Raw genomic sequence first — 25,754 nt, 5'->3', positions numbered from 1 at the left:
ACTGTGGGGTATTTACATGTTATATATTTGTCTGCCTGTATATTATTATATTATATTATTCAAAACTTTGGGTCAGTTTATGTTTCTAAAATAACTAATTTATGCTCGCCAAGGCTGCATTTATGTGACAATAATATTGTTTAGATAATTAAAAATCATAAAGTATTATTTCAATTTCCCATTTTTTAAGTTTGTAAAATGTAATTTATTCCTGTGATCAAAGCTGAATTTTCAGCATCATTACGCCAGTCTTCAGTGTCACATGATCCTTCAGAAATCATGCTATTATACTGATTTGCCAAAGAAGTCTTTTTTTTTATTAATTATGAAAACAGTTAAGATTTTAGTAGAAATCATTTTTCAAAAGAACATTTATTTGAAACAGAAATATTATGTAACATTATGAATGTTTTTACAGTCACTTTATCAATGTAATGCTTCATTTCTGAATAATAGTAGGCTATTATTATTATTATTATTATTATTTTATAAAATCTTACTGACCCTAAACGTTTTGAAAGTTAATGTAAATAAAACATAGAAAGGGGTAGTGGCTTTTATTGTCATGTTCCTCTGTGACCACTAGATGGAGATAAAGTAAACAATTATTAATTACGATTGTTTGAGAACATCTGTGTTCTCCATTGGTTTTGCGGCAGTAGGCCTATTATAAATGTTTTACAAACAAAAGTGATCTTAAAATCAACCTCTTTTATTTATTTATTGGTTTCATGCTTCTGACATAAAAAACGATGTACAAAAAATAATATATAATATAATATAAAAAATTATATATATATATATATATATATATATATATATACTCTGTAGTGACCAAATAAGGCGTCTCCATCTTTTACCACCGTCTATGGGTAAAAAGAGGAAGTGCATGTTATCTAAATATGTGTGACTAGAATTTTATATTTAATATGCGTTTATTTCATATATTACTGAAAAATTATTGGACAGTTATTCTTATTATTCACCATGACCTCTTAACATTTAAAAAAAGTAGGCTACCATAATATTTCCATTATTTTTTGGATATGGTAACATGTTTCTTTGGACGTGTACTGTGGTAGTACTATGTGTTCTTTCTGATATTCCTTTTTTTAATAGTATTAATTTCTTTATAAAATCTTGCTGATGCCATACTTTATATTATATTGCATGTAATATTATACAAAAAATACTACCATGTTTTTTGGTCATGTACTGTGGTAATACTATGGTACGACACAGAGTAAATGCCATGGTATTAGTGTTATTCTAGTATTATTTTGAGACCTACCTATACTTTTATAGTTACTATATAATATCATAGTATTTTAATTACTTTTTAGATTTACACACACACACACACAGGTTTGTTTTTATGGTTTATGGGGACTCTCCATAGGCGTAATGGTTTTTATACTGTACAAACCGTATTTTCTATTGCCCTACACCAACCCTACCCCTAAACCTACCTCTCACAGGAAACTTTCTGCATTTTTAGATTTTCAAAAAAACTAATTCTGAATTATTTATAAGCCTTTTGAATTACAGGGACACTGAAAATGTCCTCATAAATCACCTTCTCGTTGTAATACCTATGTCATACCCATGTTATTATACAAATTTGTGTCCTCATAAACCACATAAACATGCGGACACACACACACAGAGAGAGAGAGAGAGAGAGAGAGAGAGAGAGACTCTCCCTGGTAAAATGCATGCTTGTTTTTCAGAGGTCCAGGTTGTATTGGTAAGATTTTGACCTGCCAATTGTCACGTAGGTCTTCCTGTACTTATGTATTTCTATACAATAGATATTAATCAATAGATAAACATTATTAAAAATAATCATATCATATTATTGTTTTTTCTCACTAATTAAATTGGTCCTGAAATAATAAATATATATATATATTCAGTTTTGTATTCAAATGCAAAATAATTGTAATAATTAATGTAATTCAAATTTTAAACTGGATATTTTTGTGTGAAATTTTGTATTTTTAATTATTTAATTAAAACTTGAATCTGAAATTAAACACATTATAATTAAGGTACTACCTTACAGTCATTATTTTAAATTAAAAGCTGATTTAAAAGTCTAATTAAGGCAGTCAAAATCACTTTGATGTCTTCTTCATTGTGCCATTTTTAGCTTTCTAACATTTACCAAAACATCTGTATACAATAGATATTAATCAATAAATAAACATTATTAAAAATAATCATATCATATTATTGTTTTTTCTCACTAATTAAATTGGTCCTGAAATAATAAATATATATATATTCAGTTTTGTATTCAAATGCAAAATAATTGTAATAATTAATGTAATTCAAATTTTAAACTGGATATTTTTGTGTGAAATTTTGTATTTTTAATTATTTAATTAAAACTTGAATCTGAAATTAAACACATTATAATTAAGGTACTACCTTACAGTCATTATTTTAAATTAAAAGCTGATTTAAAAGTCTAATTAAGGCAGTCAAAATCACTTTGATGTCTTCTTCATTGTGCCATTTTTAGCTTTCTAACATTTACCAAAACATCTGGATAACATCTAGATAATGTTAGAGGAGTATCTCACTGTGCCCGTGCATTCCTCACCCTCATTCAGGCCTTATCTGGGAATACTGTTCATCACTGGATCTGCGGCTGCAGAGAGCCTCTGTGTGTTTACAGACAGATGCCATGTTTGCACATAAGATATAGCATGGGCATATCCTTATTAGGGAAGAGTCTACAGACTGGCTGCGAACAGAAAAGTTCTGTTGTGACGATCTTTCTAGAACATCTTTCACTGAGAGAAACATCTCAGATGAGAAGCATCTCTGACCTCTGAGAACTTAAAGGAACAGTTCAGCAAAAAAAAAAAAAAAAAAAAAAGAAGATAATTCCGTCATTATTTACTCGCCCTCATGTCATTCCAAACCTGTAAGACTTTCAAACAGGACCCTAAAATTGGTCTATATTATCACTTATAATTTCGTGCAATTTTCTGTGTGTTGCACAGACTTTCTCTGCCATTTCAAGGGCCACCGTCTTCTTTTTTCTAAGAGACTGTCTAGAAAAGTCAATCTGGCTTGACTCCAAAAGTACAAGGTGACCTGCAGTAGAAAACAGCCCCATTCTTAGATATCCAGTAACTTGGCATCGCTCACTCTCACATGAAAGCTTATTAAATCAGGCAAATGGAATAAGAAGGCTTTTCCAGCTCTGACACCATAGAAGAGCAGGTCCTCTGTGATGAACACAAAAGCTCTTGTGAGCGGCCTTGCTGTCTACTGCCTGCACAAGCAGCCTGTGCCAACTGATACAGAGCCTCATAAGTGACTGATGTGGAATGCTGTACATACTATAAGCAGCTACTCACAAAGGATTCTAATAGAGTTTGATGCTAGTGTGTTGCTAAGCTACATGGGTTGAGTTCCAAAGTGCAGAACTGGCCCCCTTTTAGTTCACGGGTGTGAAATTGAATTGGCTACACACCACAGGAAGTTGAATTGTAACAATTGTGCTTGAGTTTACTGAAATGCAATTCAAAGAAATTCAGATCAGGTGATGAATACTAGAAAATAAAAATGATTTTCCCAAAGTCCACAAAAGTTAATTTAGTAAATAAGATGAAATATATTCAAACTTGTCTACACTACCATTCAAAAGTTTGCCATCAATATGAATAAATTAATCATTGTATTCAGCAAGAACATGTTAAATTAATCAAAAGTTATAGTAATGACATTGGTAACGTTACAAAGATTTCTTCTTTATATAAATTATTTTGAACTTTCTATTCATCAAAGAATCCTGACAAACAAAATTATTAAGCAGCACAATTGATATATTGATAACATTGATAAGTGTTTCTTGAGCAGCAAATCAGCATATTAGAATGATTTCTGAAGGATGATGTGACTCTGAACACTGCAGTAATGGCTGCTGAAAATTCAGCATTGCATCACAGAAATAAATTACATTTAAAAAATAGTCAAACTAGTAAACAGTTATTTTAAATTATATTAAATATTACTATATTAAATATATTAATATAGTTACTGTAATATATTAAATATAAATATATATATAATAATATATTACATTAAAAAAATATATATATTAAATTGTAATAATACTTAACAGTATTACTGTTTTTACTGTATTTTTGATACAGTAAGATACATCCTTCACAAGCATTAAAAACCTTGTCTATCCCTTTTTTAACTTTCAAATAAAACTTTGTCAAGTCAAAATTCAAAGTTTGGCTTGATAATCTTTGATTTTCAATTTAAAATTACAATAATATGAAATTATTTGAATTAAAATTTGAATTATGCTTCCTTAGTCAAATTTGAATTGCAATTTCATTCCATTCTTAATGGCACACAGCCATGATTAATAGTCAATGTTTATGTCAACGACATGGATGTATTTATCACTGAGCGCGTTGCTAAGCTTTCTTGGTTTGCTGCTTTAGGATTTGCAAGTACCCTATATCACAACATAATGTTCCCACCTACAGTAACTTTTAAGAACAGCCTCGAAATGTTGTCTTGGTAGGCAGCTCACTAGGTTTAAGAACAGAGCTGCTGTCTGTGGTGGGGCTAGAGCACACAACACCTAAAAAACATGACTTTTACATTCGGCTCCATTAGTGGTTCCTGACTGCATTTTTGTCCTAAAAACCAACCCTGTTCTTTCCAGTGTCTTGTTGACCCTGGTCCTTTGAAGATTTCAGGAAGTACAGTGGATTTCGAAGGGATTAGCTGCTTGCTTCTCACCGAAGGCACTTTTTTGGGCCCAAATGAGCATCTTTAGAAGTGCTTAGCAAGACTCTAAGTGCCCCTGACAAGGAACGACAGCGGAGAGTTTGGAAAATGAGAGGTGATTACTCAAAGCCCATCTAATTCTGCTTACACAACTATCTTTTGGCGTGGAGCCTGACAGTGTGACTTTACCCACTATTAAGTGATTAATTTGGTGCCGTGAGTGCACTGACAGAGAATGATTTGTTTATGATGGCACAGGAAGTAGGTGGTGATCAGATGTTGATGACAGTTATCACCAGGGACATGAATTCATTAGCTAAATTGATTGTCACTGAGATTGTTTTTCCTCCTTGAATGGAATACACTTCATGACCCAGATATTGGATTTCACCAGGGTATTCTTTTGGAGACTTCCAGATTTGCTCTGTTACAGGGCAAGATACAGATTAGATCTGATATTTTGTGCATCTATTTTAAGTAAAGGTCGGTTTACGTTACGGCCACAGTAAAGCAGTCAAACTTACGATGGTAAATAATAATAATGCAGGAACATGTTCAAAGCTTAATGAAGTTTCATTACTTACAAGTGTAAGTGCCATCATCAGTGTGCCATTAATAATGAAAAAAAAAACTTAAATATTTTAGGTGTATGGGCTTGGTAATATTTTTGGTCACTTTTTAAAATTTATGTAATTATTTAATTATTCTTAATTTTTTAGGGAAAATAATTTTAATGCAGTTTAAAATATCTGATTTTGTAAGCTGAAATATATTAAAAATGAATTTTCAACATCATTACTTCAGTCTTCAGTGTCACATGATCCTTCAGAAATCATTCTAATATGCTGATTTGATGCTTGATTTCTTATTATCATCAATGTTGAAAACAGCTGGTCTGCCTAATATTTTTGTGGAAACTGAATATATAATTAATTTCTTTACTATAATAATAATAATAGTGATGCTTGCCTTAGTTTGCACCACTAATAAGCAAATAGAAATAAGATTTCTTGCATTAAACAGGAATGCTCTCCCACGGCGCTGAATTAATTTCAGTTGGCAAGGTATTCAGAAAGGTTAAATCCTATTTTATGGTCCCCGGATTATTTTTGTCCTCTCCTTAATGAGATTTTTATTAAAGTCAACTGACTTCAGAGGAAGTCACAGTCCACATGAAATTAGAAGTTTTTTTCATTTTAACACTAGATAGTGAAATTTCTTTTTAACTATATATATATTTTCTCTTTTGTTTCTCTAATATTAAACACAAAAAAACAGTTCACTCACATAGATGCCCAACACATAATATATGTGAAAGGATGTGAATTATTTATGAGTGGGTGGGGTTTACTGCTGTTTGGCCAATCACCAGCAATTCCAAACCAAGCATGGGTCGGTTTCCTTTTACAGTCTCCTTGTTACACATGCTGCTTTAAAGGCATGCTTCACACACACACACACACACGCTGGCGTACACACAGCTGCACTTGACAATCTGCTGCAGGCTTGCCAGCCGGCTGGCCACTGATTCAGAACTGTGAAACAGCAACACGAGTCTGTAAGAGAAAGAAGCTGAAGAACCCTGAAGGAAGGACTTTGGTTGAAGAGCATGGAATAATCCTTGAGGAGCACCTGCCACTGGCTCAATGATTGGGTGATATGGATCCAAGGCCTGGAAGTAACTGAAGAGGTCCAACTAAAACTTCTTCAAGCACTGTCTATGGGTATGGAATGACCTATTGCACTTTCCACAGCCTGTCCGAACTCTCTCACCACCCATGAAACGGTTTAGCAGCCTGAGAGGGACCAAAAAACGCAAGGACCAAGAGGGGCGGAAAGGCAGACGGCAGTCAGAGCCCCACGGCCTCCTGGGAACCAGTAAGATGGCAGTTAAGGCTTATTCTACAGCATTGTTTTTTATGGAGCAACATGAAATGTATTTACATGACTTTGTTATATATCATACATTTATATTTTCCATGAGTGACATTTGCAGATATTATTAAATGTATTTGGAAACTTGAAATGTAAGAATATCTTAGAAAATCATTGCATTAGGTATCAATATATCAAACCAAGTTTCACAAGCACTTTTCAAGTAAACCAGCTCAAAATAAGAAGTTAATTTGGTCTTAAAACAAATGATGTTCAAAATGAAGACTAAGAAGTATTTGGACACTGAACCTTCGGGTTACAAGTCCGACTCTCTAACCATTAAGCCACGACTGCAATAAGAGCATGAGCAGTAGAACCCTTTACCTGTAAATTTGATGACAGGAAGCCTAAAGGAGTCATTTCTCAGTGCATCCTGCAAGATGATACCCAGAACCCTGAAAACTAGACTTTCTTCTCTCAAGATATGTATTACGTAATTCTTCCAAACCGGTGATTTTGGTTGGAATGTGGCAGGTTCTAAACATTAAGCTTGTCTGCAATGTGGATCAACAAAAAGCTGTTAAGATTTGTGTGACTGTTCTAAATGGGATGTTTTGTTTTCTTCAGGTATAATGATTGTGACGGCTAATCCTGTGATGTTAATAATGGGAGTTGTTATATTATAGTCTACTGAGAGTGAGTTTCAGCGGGACTCATTAAAATATAAAAATGACATTGGAATACTGCTGGGAGGAAATAGCAAGGGCCAACAGGGGTTTGCCGCTGCAAATTGGGTCTCGCGTACAAATCATACACTTTAAATGACATTTATTTTATTTTCGAGTTAACCTCAAACAGCCTGTCGAAGTGGTGTCTGCTGGCGTGTTATGTTATGTTATGTTGTAATTGTGTTATGTTCATATGTTGTCTCCTATGGAAGCCAATTTCAGCCTTAGAGAAAAAAGGTAATTGTGAGATAAAGTTTAAAATATGAAACAAAGTCACATGTAGGATATAAAGTCACACAGTGAGATATTGTGAAATATAAGATTGAAATTACCCTTTATTGGCAGAAATGGGCCTAGCCTTTATAAAATTAGTCTTTCCATTGTATTCACTTTGTGACATTTTTGCTCTCCGTATTTTCCGTATAAACCATCTGTGCTTCAGGCAAACAATAATTATGACTATATGAAAATGACTAAATGTTTGGCCACCCGCATCTAATTACAGATATATCATTTTTGTATTTTTTGAAAGAAAGTAATATATCCAGCAAGGATGCATTAAACTGAACAAAGTGACAGTAAAGACATTTATAATGTAAAAATAACTGCTGTTCTTTTAAACTTTTATTGATCAAAGAATCCTACATCATAGTTTTCACAAAAATATTAAGCAGCACAACTGTTTTCAACTTTGATAATAAGAAGAAATGCGTTGATAATAATAAGAAATCTCTTAAGCATCAAATCATCATATTAGACTGATTTCTGAAGGATGATGTGACACTGAAGACTGGAGTAATGATGCTGAAAAAACTTAAATATTTTAGGTGTATGGGCTTGGTAATATTTTTGGTCACTTTTTAAAATTTATGTAATTATTTAATTATTCTTAATTTTTTAGGGAAAATAATTTTAATGCAGTTTAAAATATCTGATTTTGTAAGCTGAAATATATTAAAAATGAATTTTCAACATCATTACTTCAGTCTTCAGTGTCACATGATCCTTCAGAAATCATTCTAATATGCTGATTTGATGCTTGATTTCTTATTATCATCAATGTTGAAAACAGCTGGTCTGCCTAATATTTTTGTGGAAACTGAATATATAATTAATTTCTTTACTATAATAATAATAATAGTGATGCTTGCCTTAGTTTGCACCACTAATAAGCAAATAGAAATAAGATTTCTTGCATTAAACAGGAATGCTCTCCCACGGCGCTGAATTAATTTCAGTTGGCAAGGTATTCAGAAAGGTTAAATCCTATTTTATGGTCCCCGGATTATTTTTGTCCTCTCCTTAATGAGATTTTTATTAAAGTCAACTGACTTCAGAGGAAGTCACAGTCCACATGAAATTAGAAGTTTTTTTCATTTTAACACTAGATAGTGAAATTTCTTTTTAACTATATATATATTTTCTCTTTTGTTTCTCTAATATTAAACACAAAAAAACAGTTCACTCACATAGATGCCCAACACATAATATATGTGAAAGGATGTGAATTATTTATGAGTGGGTGGGGTTTACTGCTGTTTGGCCAATCACCAGCAATTCCAAACCAAGCATGGGTCGGTTTCCTTTTACAGTCTCCTTGTTACACATGCTGCTTTAAAGGCATGCTTCACACACACACACACACGCTGGCGTACACACAGCTGCACTTGACAATCTGCTGCAGGCTTGCCAGCCGGCTGGCCACTGATTCAGAACTGTGAAACAGCAACACGAGTCTGTAAGAGAAAGAAGCTGAAGAACCCTGAAGGAAGGACTTTGGTTGAAGAGCATGGAATAATCCTTGAGGAGCACCTGCCACTGGCTCAATGATTGGGTGATATGGATCCAAGGCCTGGAAGTAACTGAAGAGGTCCAACTAAAACTTCTTCAAGCACTGTCTATGGGTATGGAATGACCTATTGCACTTTCCACAGCCTGTCCGAACTCTCTCACCACCCATGAAACGGTTTAGCAGCCTGAGAGGGACCAAAAAACGCAAGGACCAAGAGGGGCGGAAAGGCAGACGGCAGTCAGAGCCCCACGGCCTCCTGGGAACCAGTAAGATGGCAGTTAAGGCTTATTCTACAGCATTGTTTTTTATGGAGCAACATGAAATGTATTTACATGACTTTGTTATATATCATACATTTATATTTTCCATGAGTGACATTTGCAGATATTGTTAAATGTATTTGGAAACTTGAAATGTAAGAATATCTTAGAAAATCATTGCATTAGGTATCAATATATCAAACCAAGTTTCACAAGCACTTTTCAAGTAAACCAGCTCAAAATAAGAAGTTAATTTGGTCTTAAAACAAATGATGTTCAAAATGAAGACTAAGAAGTATTTGGACACTGAACCTTCGGGTTACAAGTCCGACTCTCTAACCATTAAGCCACGACTGCAATAAGAGCATGAGCAGTAGAACCCTTTACCTGTAAATTTGATGACAGGAAGCCTAAAGGAGTCATTTCTCAGTGCATCCTGCAAGATGATACCCAGAACCCTGAAAACTAGACTTTCTTCTCTCAAGATATGTATTACGTAATTCTTCCAAACCGGTGATTTTGGTTGGAATGTGGCAGGTTCTAAACATTAAGCTTGTCTGCAATGTGGATCAACAAAAAGCTGTTAAGATTTGTGTGACTGTTCTAAATGGGATGTTTTGTTTTCTTCAGGTATAATGATTGTGACGGCTAATCCTGTGATGTTAATAATGGGAGTTGTTATATTATAGTCTACTGAGAGTGAGTTTCAGCGGGACTCATTAAAATATAAAAATGACATTGGAATACTGCTGGGAGGAAATAGCAAGGGCCAACAGGGGTTTGCCGCTGCAAATTGGGTCTCGCGTACAAATCATACACTTTAAATGACATTTATTTTATTTTCGAGTTAACCTCAAACAGCCTGTCGAAGTGGTGTCTGCTGGCGTGTTATGTTATGTTATGTTGTAATTGTGTTATGTTCATATGTTGTCTCCTATGGAAGCCAATTTCAGCCTTAGAGAAAAAAGGTAATTGTGAGATAAAGTTTAAAATATGAAACAAAGTCACATGTAGGATATAAAGTCACACAGTGAGATATTGTGAAATATAAGATTGAAATTACCCTTTATTGGCAGAAATGGGCCTAGCCTTTATAAAATTAGTCTTTCCATTGTATTCACTTTGTGACATTTTTGCTCTCCGTATTTTCCGTATAAACCATCTGTGCTTCAGGCAAACAATAATTATGACTATATGAAAATGACTAAATGTTTGGCCACCCGCATCTAATTACAGATATATCATTTTTGTATTTTTTGAAAGAAAGTAATATATCCAGCAAGGATGCATTAAACTGAACAAAGTGACAGTAAAGACATTTATAATGTAAAAATAACTGCTGTTCTTTTAAACTTTTATTGATCAAAGAATCCTACATCATAGTTTTCACAAAAATATTAAGCAGCACAACTGTTTTCAACTTTGATAATAAGAAGAAATGCGTTGATAATAATAAGAAATCTCTTAAGCATCAAATCATCATATTAGACTGATTTCTGAAGGATGATGTGACACTGAAGACTGGAGTAATGATGCTGAAAATTCAGCTTTGCATCACAGGAATAAACTACATTTTGAAACGTATTAAAATAGTAAACAGTTATTTTAAATTGTAATAATATTTCACAGTATTACGGTTTTTGTTATATTTTATTATAAAGTAAATGCAGCCTTAGTGAGCATAAAAGATTTCAAGAACATTACAACATCTTGCTGACTTTTGAATAGCATATACAGTTGCTGCTGTATCTGAGCTTATCCGCTACAACTAGCCACTTACCTACATTAACCAACAGATCACGTTCCACTCTGTATCTAACAGTCAGTGGATGGAAAAACAATTGACTGAAAAGAAAGAGCGAGAGTGAGAGGAGAAGGGGAAAAGAGTGGATCATGCTTGCCCTCTGTAAACAGGTCTGGAGGTTGGAGTGATATTGAAAAGCTGACAGGCTGATGGATGATACAGAGACACAAATGACACAAAATGTCAGGACAATGTGCAAATAGCATTTGGAGGATGTCCCTCACTGATCTGAGACCTGTTAGACAGTACTGTTTCAGTATTTGTCCCCTCAGATGGCCATAATAAAATAAGCATGTTTAAAAATAAAATATAAATTAAAACTAAATTAAGAAATATAAAATTATTTAATTAATAAAACATACACACACACACACAAATCGACCATACATTATTCAGTAGAGAATTATAATTATAATTGATTAATACAGCTTAACAACTACAGTGGGTACGGAAAGTATTCAGACCCCCTTAAATTTTTCACTCTTTGTTATATTGCAGCCATTTGCTAAAATCATTTAAGTTAATTTTTTTCCCTCAATGTACACACAGCACCCCATATTGACAGAAAAACACAGAATTGTTGACATTTTTGCAGATTTATTAAAAAAGAAAAACTGAAATATCACATGGTCCTAAGTATTCAGACCCTTTGCTCAGTATTTAGTAGAAGCACCCTTTCCCTGGCAGTCACATTTTATTTATGAATTGTCTACTTTCTTTTATTTATCTTTCGTTTAACTTGCTTTAGCAATGGTTGTGTTAGGGTTATGATGCCAAAAAACTGTCTCTCTGGACTAACAGAGTTCTAGCGAGTGTGATGAAGGAACAGTGAATCGCCTCTGAACACTTTAAAGTGCAGCTTCTGTTGAACTAGGATCCAAATATTAAGACTTCGCTCTAAAAATAGAGCCAAACTCTGATCAGATCCGAGTCTTGCTTCTGTAAAAGCGGTTGTGTGCTGAAAATGAGAGCAGTAAGCGCTACCTCTCACGTGTTGCAAATGTCATACACTGCATGAGAAAATGCAATCCTATTGGTTGAATGGATTGACAGGCGTCACTATGACATGGAGATGGTGCCTGCTGGGAGAACAGCCTGGACTTTGTGACACAATCCAAAGCAACAGCTATCGCAGCTTGTGTTCTCATTGGCCGCATTTAAACTATGAGCATGTACTTTAAAGGGATAGTTCACCCAAAAATGAAAATTACCCCATAATTTACTCACCCTCAAGCCATCAGGTGTATATGCTTAATATAAATTTAATTTATATTATGTTTAAATAATTTAAACATAAAAAAAGTTTTATGTTTAAATGTTTGCCAATTCCCGCCTCCTTCTTCCCCGATCTACGAATATTGTTACACACGCGTAAAGCAGTTAAAGGAAGCTACAAATTACAGTTTATAAAGTTTTAAATATGGATATTATTCTTACACAAACTCATTTCTTCGCTTCAGAAGCCCTTTATTAACTCCCCAGAGCCGTGTGGATTACTTTTATCGACGCACTTTTTTGGGCTTCAAAATCTTGACCATCATTCACTGCAATAATAAAGCTTGGAAGAGCCAGGACATTTTTAAATATAACTCCGATTGTATTCGTCTGAAAGAAGAAAGTCATATACACCTAAGATGGCTTAAGGGTGAGTAAATCATAGGATAATTTTCATTTTTGGGTGAACTATCCCTTTAATTCAGAAGACACATAGCCTATGTTCAGAATTAAATACTATAGCATACTGCTTACTGGACACTGTGTAGTATACAATGTATACTATTTTAATAATATATTGTAATAAACTGTAATAAAATATTTTTAATAAACCATTTCAAACATGTGCATTCATTCTCATTTAATTCATTAATTAATAAAATCTCAATTCATTAAGTAAAATGGTATATTTAAAAAAAAATAGACTAATAAATTGTAAATAAAAATTATTATTTTTATTGTGTGAGTAAAATGCATTCTAATCTAATCGCACTTACTTTATTTGTTTTGCAGATGTGCAAAATGCATTCTGATCCAAAAATCACAGGGGATATTGATTCTGGCAGAAATGGAAACAGAAAATCAAAATATGCTTTGAATTATGGGGTACAATTTTCCAAGCAATATTGCCATCCAGTAAAACTGCATTCTGCACACTGCATAAATATGCTATTCTGAATGTAGCCATCTTGCTGTTCACAAGCTTAATGGCGTGCTAATACAGTTAGAAAACAGCTTACTTTTGTATTCATATATAGTAAATTGTATTCATAACCATAAAGCTGTCCCGGTTTTTATGATATGCAATTCTGCATAAAATGCTTTAGGCGTCACTAAAGCATTTTATGCTTTTACGCTGCTCAGCTTACTGTGTCTTCATACAGTATATTCAAAAATGTCCTTGGAATTTTGATAAGATCCCACATCTCTGTCTGTATTATGTCTTTAAGAGAGCTTGCTGTCCTTTCTTCACAGGACTTTTAGAGAATGTGCTTGTTCTCATGCATGTCTGATGATATCTTCTCACAGAACAAACATCAGTTCAGTGTGTTTAATCAGCAGACACGTATGTAATCAGCAGACATATGTAAAAGACTTTGGTTGTAGCTCATCACTCAGTCAAAGCGAACGAGAGACAGACAGGCAGAAAAGGCAAATGAAGAGGTCAATGCTGGCTGATGTGATTGTGCTGAGGCCTTTTGTGAAGTTAGTTGTGTTACTGCTTTTCTAAAGCTTACTTTTGGACTGAAAAATGAATCATGTCAAGTGCTATTGAAGGTTTGTGTTTGGAATATTGGTTTATCTGTTATGGCTCGTTGAATAGTAAGTGTTTTGCCCGTGAGCAGGGTTAAAAGCATGCAGCATTGGGTTAATTTATCTGACACTGGGCCAAGGGTCATTGGTCACTGAGGATGAAGTTTGTTAACCTCTGTCTGCTGGGTAAACATCAAAAGATGTCATGATGACAGCAGAGGAAGAGCTGACAGCAGTGTGTGTGCAGGATTGTGCCATATTTACAGAGTGAAGTTCACTTCCGAGTCAAAACAACATCAAAATGAAAAATGTTTACTTTCTTAATACATATTCTTGGTCTAATTATTCATCAGTGGACATTATTACAAAGAAAAAAAAAATTTATTCAGATCTTTAAATTGGCTTCAGAGGCTTTCAATGTGATTTACAGTCCTGGCAATTTATGAAAAGCGCATATCAGCATAATGATACAACAGAGACACCGTGTCTATAATGAGCAATCATGTTTGAGGAAAATCACCTTGGTATTTACCTGCTTAATGTGTTTGAATTGAACACAAGGCTTTGGTGTCTTACATAATATCAAAGATGCATGGAGCCTTTGGGCTACGCCTGTCTCCAGCCTGGTTTTGATTTGATTATGTTCCATAATTATATTAAAATGATTTGATAGTAATATGGCTTCATAAATATGCCACTTGTATTGCTCATGAGGACAGTTTAATTTGATAAGCGCTGCAAGCATGGCCTGTGGGTGTGTTCTATTCAGCTGGGCTGGGAATCGTAATGAATTACGTCTGCAAAGATCATGTGACTCTGCGGTCCTGATGGTAGATGATCCTTGTGAATTTGTGTGGAGGATGAGAATGTAACTCCCTGTGGATGCATTCGGGTGAGGTGAGGGGCTATTTCCATTCTGATGACATCACGCTTTGTTCTTCCTACCCTGCTCTCTATTTTCTATTATGTGCTGTGTTTACTGGGCCGATGGCTGACTGCTAAAAAATAATATCTTTACTCATTCAGCAGCCATGGCCATGTGGTCTCGGCTGGGGGAAGATAATGACTTTGTGCAGTGACTTGATGTAGTCAGGATGGCTTGTTAATCATTTCTCATTGCACATTTCTCATATAATGGATTCATTAATCGCTCTTTCACGCTTGATAAATGCTTATGATTTTTTTTCAAGAATGCTCATCAATCAACTTCGCCTGGCTTCTTTTTACCCACAACATAGATGGATGGATGGATGGATGAGTGGGTGAGTGGGTGGATGGATGGAAGGAAGGAAGGAAGGATGGATGGATGGATGGATGGATGGATGGATGGATGGATGGATAGACAGACAGACAGACAGAAGGATGTAATCTTGGCTGTTCTCTTGGAAATATATTCTTACCTTATTGGCTTGCTGATGGTATCTTGGACTCTGCAGGCAGTGCTACATTTCACTCTCCTCTTATCGACTCATCAAAGCAGAAACTCAATAAGTTTCCTCCACACACCACTCTGTGAGAACAAGCTGCTTCCTTAAGGCTCTGCAACCGAATCCAGCCAGGGGAGAGGACGGCACAGAGAAGTGGGTCAAGTTCAAACAACAGGGAGCTGAAGCAATCACAAAAATGCAATTAGAGGGCCCACAATGAGATTGATTTTATCATTTAACGGCCAACTAACGCGCAGCATGAATCCAAAACGGACAGGCCAATTACTCAGGCGATTGGCGTGATGAACACTTAAGGAAAATTTGACAAATGTGTCATGTTTGGGTCTTTGCCATGTATTGGAAGAATCGTGTAGCCTCAGTAACAGAATAAAAACATCCAGAGTGTTGTTGTTTATACCGGTCATTTTCTCTGATCTGACTGCAGTATGGAGGGCAGAGCCTGGAGGAATCACAGCATGAATTTTGCAGCTTGCAACAGCACATGAAGTGTAAAATGACGTGATAAAACTCTGCTCTCCACAATTCCTGCGGTTCAGGCCTTATGGTCCCTTCTATTTCTGCAGGCGCAGATCAGAAATTATGACAGGTACAGCCTAACCTTTAAGTGACAGGTGAATCTAAATCATCCTTCGTGGGATACAGTGAGACATTGTAGCACAGTACACAGTATCAGCTATAAAGTCTTAAAGGTGCAGTGTATCGTTTCTGTGATAGTAGCAACATCAAATTTCATTCCAGATAGATAGATGATATCTGTTGTGTCTCTGTTTCTACAGCTTCTGGTATCTCCTCATCACCCACCACTCCAACACAACTGACCAAGCAGACTTCGGCATATCTTCTGGAAGGCAGTCGGCATGACACAGTGCACCGTTCCTCCTCCTCCCCCCTCGACACAGGACAGCACCACAGCCCGCCTGCCGCAAAACCACCGCCCTGTCTCTGCTCGGCACCTCTATCTACCTCACGTGTGGTGAGTGATCTACAGCGGGACATTGATACATCGGAGTCGTTTTCTGCAGCATTCATTTTCAAGTGATCATCCGATATATGTTTTAATAATTAAATACAAGCAAAACAATAAAGACAAAGCATAACGCTTCCTGACAGAAATTGTGACTTCCTATGAATAGTGTTTCTGTACAAGATTTCAAGCAAAAAACTTTCCAATAAGGATCATGAAAAGCTCCCGATCCTTGAAAATATGTTTTGGGCATTTAAGATTTAAAAGAATGCATGCAGATTTTGCAAATGTATGAACTATAAAATAAAATAACTTTATATTAATATATATTTAAACAACATTTGCATCTCAATAAATTAGAATGTCATGGAAAAGTTCATTTATTTCAGTAATTCAACTCAAATTGTGAAACTCGTGTATTAAATAAATTCAATGCACACAGACTGAAGTAGTTTAAGTCTTTGGTTCTTTTAATTGTGATGATTTTGGCTCACATTTAACAAAAACCCACCAATTCACTATCTCAACAAATTAGAATACTTCATAAGACCAATAAAAAAACATTTTTAGTCCTGTATATATATAACAGATAGATATAATATACTGTAGATATAACATGTTATATATAACAATATATTATATAAATTATTAAATAAGTTATATTCATATAATTTACATACATTTATAAATTAATTATTATAAAATAATAAAACACACATTTATCTGAAGAGCCACATGAATATGAGTAGTTTGTCTTTACACATTATATTTATTATTTTTTTTAAACTGTCAAAAACTTTGACCCAAAATACTTTATATATATTGAAATATATATTTAATTATGGAATATATATTCAACATTTATAAATCGACAAGATTCCTTAAAACAGGCACACAATACTTTTAGAACTCGCCAGTTCCTGTCGATGGATCTAATCAGATTTTTACGACTCAACACACTGACCGTCACATGCCAAAATCAATACAGCAGTCACCATCTGCAATGCTGTTGTCCTTGCCTCCTGCCCGGTAATTTAAGCAGAGGTCCAAGGCTGCACTCAGCAGATGTGTTATCAACTTCTTGTGAATCTTTATGTGCATTTCCTTTACTCTTTCTCTCACACTTTGAGTCTCATTCACCTACGGTATACAGTATCTGTTCGTACATTTTTCAGGCAAATATAATAATTTATCAGTAAGGTCCTATAATGAGCCAAATTTAAATACTCACTGTGCCGTAGTGTTTCAACATAGATGAAAATATAAAAGTAGCGCAAGTTTTGTGAATTCATCCCTAAAAATGTGCAACTCAATGCAGTGCAATAATGTCACTTTATCTTTAGCAACCTCTGAAAATCCACTCTCAGCGATTGTCATTTCATGTATTAATCCACTGACATGTGCTGAGTGTGGGTCTCATATGGGTCAATGCGGATGAACAGAATCACAGCTTCTCAGACACCTTCCCTGTTCGCTGCTGTCTGTTAAATAAACTTAATGCCTCTCACTCTCTGTTAAGGTCTGACACTAAGTTTTTTTCCACTCTCCCATTATTTGTAATTCCCCAGATTTGTGAACTAACATTTTTCTCGTGGCCACCCCTTATGTGTTTGTTTACTTCTGTTGTATATTCATAGGGGTTTTCAAGTTCGTTCAGATAGCCACACCCACTGATTCATCAGGCAGGAATTTGGGCACAGTTCATTTTAACTACCCTCCACGCCAGATGTTGCTCTGGGAAAGACCAAAAACAGTTGTGTGAAATATCTTTGGAGCCGGGACGGCCTCTATAGGTTTTCATGATTTTAAACAGCTGTGTATGTTAAATTGATTTCATTCTATCTAGGTCCAAGGAGAGCCATTAAGTGGAGAGAAAAGGAAAAAGATGCAGGAGGTTAAGAAAGAGTGTCACGGCCAGATGGGCACCACACAAACAGCAGTGCCGCACTACTGGCTTTATTTGCACAGACAGTCTTTCTGTACACAGAGCTGATTTAAATTTGGATGCATAGATGTGCAAATGCATATTAGATATGAAAGTGTAAGAATTTATTCTTGGAAAACCACTCACAAATACCATAAGCACAATCAAGGAGAGAAATACTGCCACTAATAAGATTCAATATTAAGAATATGAACAATTTGGTAACATTTTAAGGTTAACATTTCATGTACAAGTTCCCTTCAGGTTTAAACAACTAGTGTTTCATTTATGAATGAGTCACTGTTGTTAAACGAATCTTTTATTTTAGTGAATCATTCTTCTGCACACTGACTCATATTATCTGTTCACTGATTTCAAGTGTGCGACTGACTGATTATATCATGAACAAATCATTTTTTAGTGGCGTATGTGACAGAGCAGTTCATTGGTTGGACATTCTGAACGAATACGCCTCCTTTACCGAAGCAATAAGTGTTTTTAGACTTTGTGTGTAAACTGAATCTTGTTCGTCAACGAACTGAATTAACGGAGACATCTGATTTGAGAAAACTGAATTAATTAGAACTTTTCGACATAACTGGTGTGTTGCTCTGAAGGCCCTAGAGCAGTGGTTCTCAATTTCAGTCCTGGGGTACCACTGCTCTGCACATTTTGCATGTCTTCCTTATTTAACGCACCTGATTCAGATAATCAGCTCGTTAGGGAGATCCATGAACTTAACCGAGGGCGTCAGATAAGAGAGACAAACAAAATGTGCAGAGCAGTGGTACACCAGGAGTGGAATTGAGAACCACTGCCCTAGAGAATGATAACCATATTAGAGTCCACAATAGTTATGTCGCCTGTAGCTTTAAATACTCAAAGTTGGGTGAATTTTGATTGGCTGTCAGTGTTTTAATTGATTATCAGCTAGGAAAAAAATCGATCTGAAAGTGATTCCAATGACATAATTTCTCTGTGTAGTTAGTTATTGTTTAGTTTATAGTTCATAATTCTCATAGAATTAGAACGATTATAAAAAATATAATAAAGCCAACAATTGATTAGGCAATGATTTATTATACAAACACAAGTGCTTACTTGTCTCAACCTATTGGGGTAACGGCATTAAAGGTGCAGTCACATTTTCCACTGTACAGCGAACTTTTGTTGGCGAAATCTGGTAATTTCAATTAGAATCCATGCGATCATGAATGTTGTATATAGGCGAAGGATTTCCCCATGCAGATTTAGCTACTGGTTCAAGTGGTGTCACTTGAACTAGCATGACTAAACTTAAAGGGATAGTTCACCTACCCCATGATTTACTAACAGTCAGGCCATCCTAGGAAAACCAGTCTCCTCTTGGCTTATATCGAAATCCTCTGACATTTTTCTTTACAATTTTTTGCGCTTCTGCATTTGTCACTTATCACTGGAGCTTACGCTATGCCTAGGGGAGAGCAGAGCACAAAGTAACACTTTTTGACTTTCTCAAATTGTGTAAATCCACATGGGGTTCAGAGTATATATATTTTTTGTATCCACAGTGATTTCACACTTGTCTAGTAAAAATATGTCGCTTTGTTTCATAATTATAGTGTATACGTTTTTCTTTATTTACCCTCAAAAACTGGAAGTGAAATGTGACAACGTGCCCCGTAGGTGGGGTACATTGTAACATCTGAGGGGCACGTTGTAACATGACCATATAACAGCTTAAAATGTTATCTGATCGAATGAAAAACATATACAAGACAAACTAAAATATTTTGTCAATAAAATAAAATGATTATTTATTTCATTCGTTTTTTAAGAATGAAAAATAATCTGATTTTGGAGTTTGACAATGAACACATTGCAACCATGCTTGGGACGGCCCACATAAACCAGCCAAAATGCTTTACATGTCTTGAAATAATAATTTCTTAACATTAAACATTGACTGTCAGTCTTTATTCACCCGTTTCTCGTCGTTTATCATTAAAATGTATTAAAGTAAATAGTGTAAATTACATCGCTAATATATTAGAATAACACATTGTAACGCAGTGTTACAACATGCCCCATCTGCGCAACTGGAATTTAAAACTGGTTACTGTCTTCTGATAGTTAGCGAAGCATTAAAAAATAATTTAAACTGATAAATAACAGTTTGGTGATTAAAATAATAGCAGATTTGTCTCATTTTAAAGGAGTAATAAAAACGGAGATGAAAAATGTACTTAAGCCAGAAATATAATTTTACTATGGTAAAATAAATGTCCAGCGATATCTTCAAAAGACTTTTGAATTTTGGCGCACTTTTTTCTCTATATAATGTTGATATAGTAACTAGTAAATGCTGTAAATTTGGTTATGCTAGCATGTGTGGAAATATTTAAACCACGTGTGTTACAACTTACCCTGCGTTACTTGTTTTGTTTTACCCCGCGTTACTTTGCGTCCTACGTCATCCGCTGGAGCTCCACTCTCTCGTGAACGGGCGTACGGCAGTTAAAGGAAATTAGAGATGACAATTTATAAAGATTTAAATGTGAATTCTGTACCTGAAAATTTGCTGTAATTTCGCTAATGCGACCGCACCTTTAACCTGCAGAAAGAGTAACTGAATCAGTGAACGAATCATCTTAGTGAACAGACTCAAAAGATTCGATTCATCTGGATGGATCAAAATCCCCACCCACCACCAAACAATCCCAGACCGTTGGCGGGCGGCTCGCGACTGCAGCAAACTGGAACAGTCCATTTATAAAAAGCCGGAGGGGGAGGGTCTCATGACTGACTTCACATTGGATGCTCGGGTACATATTCGGTGCACGCCTGCAAACACTGACTGTCCCTACAACGACAGATGGACCCTAAATCATGAGCACTTAACCTGTTTGGGTTTTTTTCTCTCCTCCAAACCAGTTCGGTTTGTTCTGCCGCCGCTTATTGTCTACTGTATCTTGACAGCCAACTTCCGAACTCACCGGTCTCCTCACCGTCCGTGTGTCTGCCAGTGTGTGTGTGTGTGTGTGTGTGTGTGTGTGTGTGTGTGTGTGTGTGTGTGTGTGGACGGCGCGAGATCGCCTCGTCTGTGCTTGACAACTGTCACTCTGTCCCCAGGTCCACGGTTTATCTGAAGACATGCTGGAGAAACTCGATCTCGAGGATGAAGGTAAGCCTCTGCGGGAAATATATGTCTCTCGCGTCGTGAATGTTACGATCTGCCTTCGTTTTCTGAACCGGCTGCCTCAGCAGATTCTCAGTCTTGACATTGCGATGTTCCTTGCTGACTTATTTAACGTTAGTCCTCACACTTCCAGGGATAGTCTATTTTAATCTCATTCATAATCTAACCCGGGTATAATCACGCGATGCGGAGTGTCCTCTTGTCAGATGGTCGGTCATTTTGGGGCACAATGGTGTGGTGTTTTTATACAAGGTGTGGATTTCACATCGAGCTGCTTGAAAGGGAATCACTGGAGATCCCAGTAATGTATCGGGACCCCCCATTCGTCATTTCTAACCTGTTGTGTGTACATGCGTCAGATGATGCTATTGGCTGGAGAGCCTCTCACTCACGTCAAGGAGTCCCTCAGGGGTGAGGGAAATGCCCAATTATGTTTATTGCTTTTGCAGTTACAGATATTGATCACATATTGATCACTTAAAGGATGAGAATGATTGAAGTCAGTCAGTGTTTAATAATGCACAACCTTTTAATTTGATGCAGGATATGAAATTAGCAGTTTTTTTATTACTACAAACTGTATATATATATATATATCAATTTAATATTGCTATTTTCTATTTTAATATATTTTAAAATGTAATTTATTTTTATGATGGCAACACTGAATTTTCAGCATTATTACTCCAGTCTTCAGTGTCACATAATCATTCAGAAATCATTCTAATATGATGATTTGCTGCTCAAGAAACTTTTTTTAAAATGATTATTATTGGTGTTGAAAACAGTTGTGCTGCTTAATAACAACATTTATTTAAAATATCTGCTGTAACAATGTAAAAGGTAATGTAAAAGTATATTTTGGTGTCATTTAAGCCTCAAGTGTTGCTTGTGTTACGCAGAATATTCTTTATTAATGTGATACCTGATTGTAATGTTTTTTTTTTAAGTAGCTTATTGCTGCAGTTTTAATAAACAATTAGTCCATGATTATAACTACGCTGTAAAAAAAAAATCTGTAGTTTTTACAAAATAAGTTTGGCAGCTGTGGTTGCCAGAATAATTTTGTAAAAAATACAGAAAAACTATAAACACATTTACGGCCAAAAACTGTAAATTTTACAGTATATAAAACTGTATTTTAAAAACAAGAAAATTTGAATGTAAACCAGTAAATTCAACAGTGCACACTGCTATTAAAATCTGTTTTGTACCTTTAACATACTGACAACCACCATAATAATGCAGGTGGTAAAAGAGAAAGCCACATGAAGAATCAAAGCTCATCACAAGCAGCTTCGCCACAAGCAGAAGTATATTCTAATATATAGAAGGTGCACAGAGTCATTCATGCAAACACAAAACACCATCATGGTAACACACATTATACTTAAATAATGCATTAAACTTTCATTAAACAACAGAAGATGTAACATAAAGCCCAAATATACATAACTAATAACAAAAACTATTAAAAAAAACATGATTATTTAAACAAAATACTTTCAAATGTGGAGTGTCATGCTGGGAATTCGGGGAATATCAGTTTTTGTACAGTTTTTGACTGTAAATAATACATTGATTTGTTATTTTTACTTCTAAAAACTGTAAAATTAACAGCATTTTACTGTAAAATTACATGAAATGTCTGGTTAGATATTTTAAATTTTTTCCCTGTATATAGTACGGGAACTTACTGTTAATCTATTAACAGTTTTTTCCATAGTGTTTTTACAAAATGTTACAGTTAAAATTACACTTGTTTTTGTAAACTTAACAAGGAAGGAATGCTGTGCGACAGAATATGAAGCAGCCCTGAAACAGTTTTTAGAGCTGCATTTTCCTCTGAAGTGCTTTTGCCTCCGGCAAGGTTTTCCCAGCAATATGAGGCGAGCAGCATACCACACTGATCTGGCAGTGTAAGTCTTATTGTTTATAAAGGCTTTTGCTGCTGTTCTTTTAACTGTTGTATCTTTTAGGGGAAACAGAGAGCAGGTCGTGCAGGCTGCAGATCTGCACTCTCATGCTGAGGTTGAGGGTTGTCCCCAAGGTATCACCAGTGACGGTGAAGTCCTCAAAACCCTCTCTCACGCTTTCACCTCTCACAGATACCTGTCTCTGAACTGTAAAACCACTGGTTGGTGTTTTTGGTTATGCTGACAGTGTCTGGTTTGGAAGAGCCCAAAATGTATTATGAATTTTTGATCTCAGTAAAACGATAGATGTTCAGAGTTTTTAGATGAGTTTGTGTTGGTGTACTCTTCTGCACTGACTTAAAGGAATAATTCACAGACCGAAAAGATCATATTTTAAGTTATTATTTACTGAAAATTGCCTTTGATTCAGCTTGATTCAGATCAATTCAGTTCTCTAGTTCAACTCAATAAACAGGCCTCTTTTTTACACACAAACCAGTGATATTTTAGTATTATTTATATACTATTATAGAATGAAATAAATATTTTGAATTAGGTTTTATTTTTATATTTTCACTTTAATTTTAGTGTAAGTTTTAGTAATTTTGTTATGTGCTTTTGTTATTTTTATTAGCTTTTGTTTTTAATATTTCTATTTAGCTAGTTTATTATTACTTCAGCTTTAGTTTTAATAATTTTAGTACTTTAAGTTGAACTAAGGCAGCATTCGGAATATTTAAGATTTTTACATTCAAGTTTTTCATCTAATATTTATTTTTTCAGATTTATTTCAAATACCAAAAATAATTTTTAATTGTTTTCATTTTAGTTTATTCAAACAAAGCTATCAAATACTTTGAATATAGTGCATGACTTGTATGGTCTACTTTGATGATACTTTTTATGGTGTGTCTATGTCCGTTTTGAAGCTTGAAATCCCCAGTCCCCATGCATTGAAATTGCCCAAAAAAGAGCAATTTTTGGATGATCATATTGTAATTATTTTTGCAGGCTAATGTAATAATGAATAATATAGGGCTGTACGATTAATCAAATGTGATTGTCATGCGCATCTTGTCAGTAAAGCCTGTTCTGAAATCAGTAGTAAATCTCCAGCACATGCTTTCAGAAGGAGCAGCATTTACTACACCGAGCCGTAGTTCACTGACAAGCTACGCAAAATCGCATTCATAATCGCAGACGATTTAATCGCGCGATTATGAAATCGCTCTGTGATTTATAAAAGCTGTTTGCGTAGCTTGTCAGTGAACTACGGCTCTGTGTAGTAAATGCTGCTCCATCTGAAAGTACGTGAAAATACCACATATATATAAATTATGATTTGCACAAATCCCGCAATGGAATTTGTGTATTGTTGTTCTTGTAATGAAGAAAAATACTTATGTTTGCTATTGGTCAGTGCAACAGTAGGGTTTAGGAAGTAAAAATCCCATTCATTTTGTCCATTAGAGAATAGATTTTTAATGCATTTTAAAGGTTTTTACATATAAACCTTTAAAAACAGACTTCCCGTGAGCTGTGATGTTGTTAATCAATGATATGTGCTTCTGTTGAAGCAATCAGCCCACATTATTTCAAATTTATTTTTAAATAATCATGTTTACCAATGTAATTGCTGGTGAAAAACTACATTACCCATGATTCTACAAAAAATCTCCACCAATCAGAGAATCAAAACAAACAAATCATGCCAAAGGAACTCTTTATCTCCTGAAGCCTTGTGCATGACGCAGTCGCATCAATAACCACGTACCTACGTATTTTTAGTTTAATTTCAAATACTTTTTTGCTTCATATTATGATTCAACTCATAGCTAGTTGCTTTGGTTTATAGCTTAAAACACTTTAAAGGGGTCATATGATGTTGCTAAAAAGAACATTATTTTGTGTATTTGGTGTAATGAAATGTGTTTATGTGGTTTAAAGTTCAAAAAACACATTATTTTCCACATACTGTACATTATTGTTTCTCCTCTATGCCCCGCCTTTTAGAAACGCGTCGATTTTTACAAAGCTCATCGGTCTGAAAAAGCGAGGTGTGCAGTGATTGGCCAGCTATCCAATGCGTTGTGATTGGCCGAATACCTCAAGCGTGAGACGGAAATCTTACGCACCTCACACACTGTTGATGCCGTGTCGGAGCGACGAGACAAAAACATTAAAACCCATTACAAACGAGGCATTTGTTTTATCCAGTGGGGACATAATTACTGATTATAATGACTTATACTGTCTTTTTACGCGTTGCGTTGCATTGCTTCGCGCCGCGTAAACATAAAACTCTGTCTGCATTTGTGATCGGAGAAATGACAAACAACAAGTGCTACTC

At 35.1% G+C, this 25,754-nt stretch overlaps 1 protein-coding gene across 6 annotated transcripts in view; it reads left to right on the top strand.

Moving 5' to 3' along the window:
- Positions 1–6,212: 6,212 nt before the first annotated feature.
- The window catches only part of LOC107590261 (5'-AMP-activated protein kinase subunit gamma-2), a 43,587-nt gene continuing 24,045 nt past the window's right edge, over positions 6,213–25,754 (top strand). The window contains exons 1-3 of one of the 6 annotated variants that reach the window (XM_016278946.1): positions 6,213–6,645; positions 16,199–16,395; positions 21,422–21,473. In XM_016278946.1, coding sequence (XP_016134432.1) covers positions 6,546–6,645; positions 16,199–16,395; positions 21,422–21,473 — 349 coding nt within the window. In that variant the 5' untranslated portion in view covers positions 6,213–6,545. Of the gene's footprint in view, positions 6,646–9,086; positions 9,429–14,841; positions 14,867–16,198; positions 16,396–21,007; positions 21,228–21,421; positions 21,474–25,754 lie in introns of those variants that run through there. The other 5 variants (XM_016278945.1, XM_016278947.1, XM_016278949.1 and 2 more) reach the window with 5 other exon arrangements.

The sequence above is a fragment of the Sinocyclocheilus grahami genome, unplaced genomic scaffold, assembly GCF_001515645.1.
Source record: "Sinocyclocheilus grahami isolate Dianchi unplaced genomic scaffold, SAMN03320097.WGS_v1.1 scaffold126.1, whole genome shotgun sequence".
In the NCBI taxonomy this organism is placed as follows: domain Eukaryota; kingdom Metazoa; phylum Chordata; class Actinopteri; order Cypriniformes; family Cyprinidae; genus Sinocyclocheilus; species Sinocyclocheilus grahami.
This window is presented reverse-complemented; position numbering and strand designations above follow the sequence as displayed.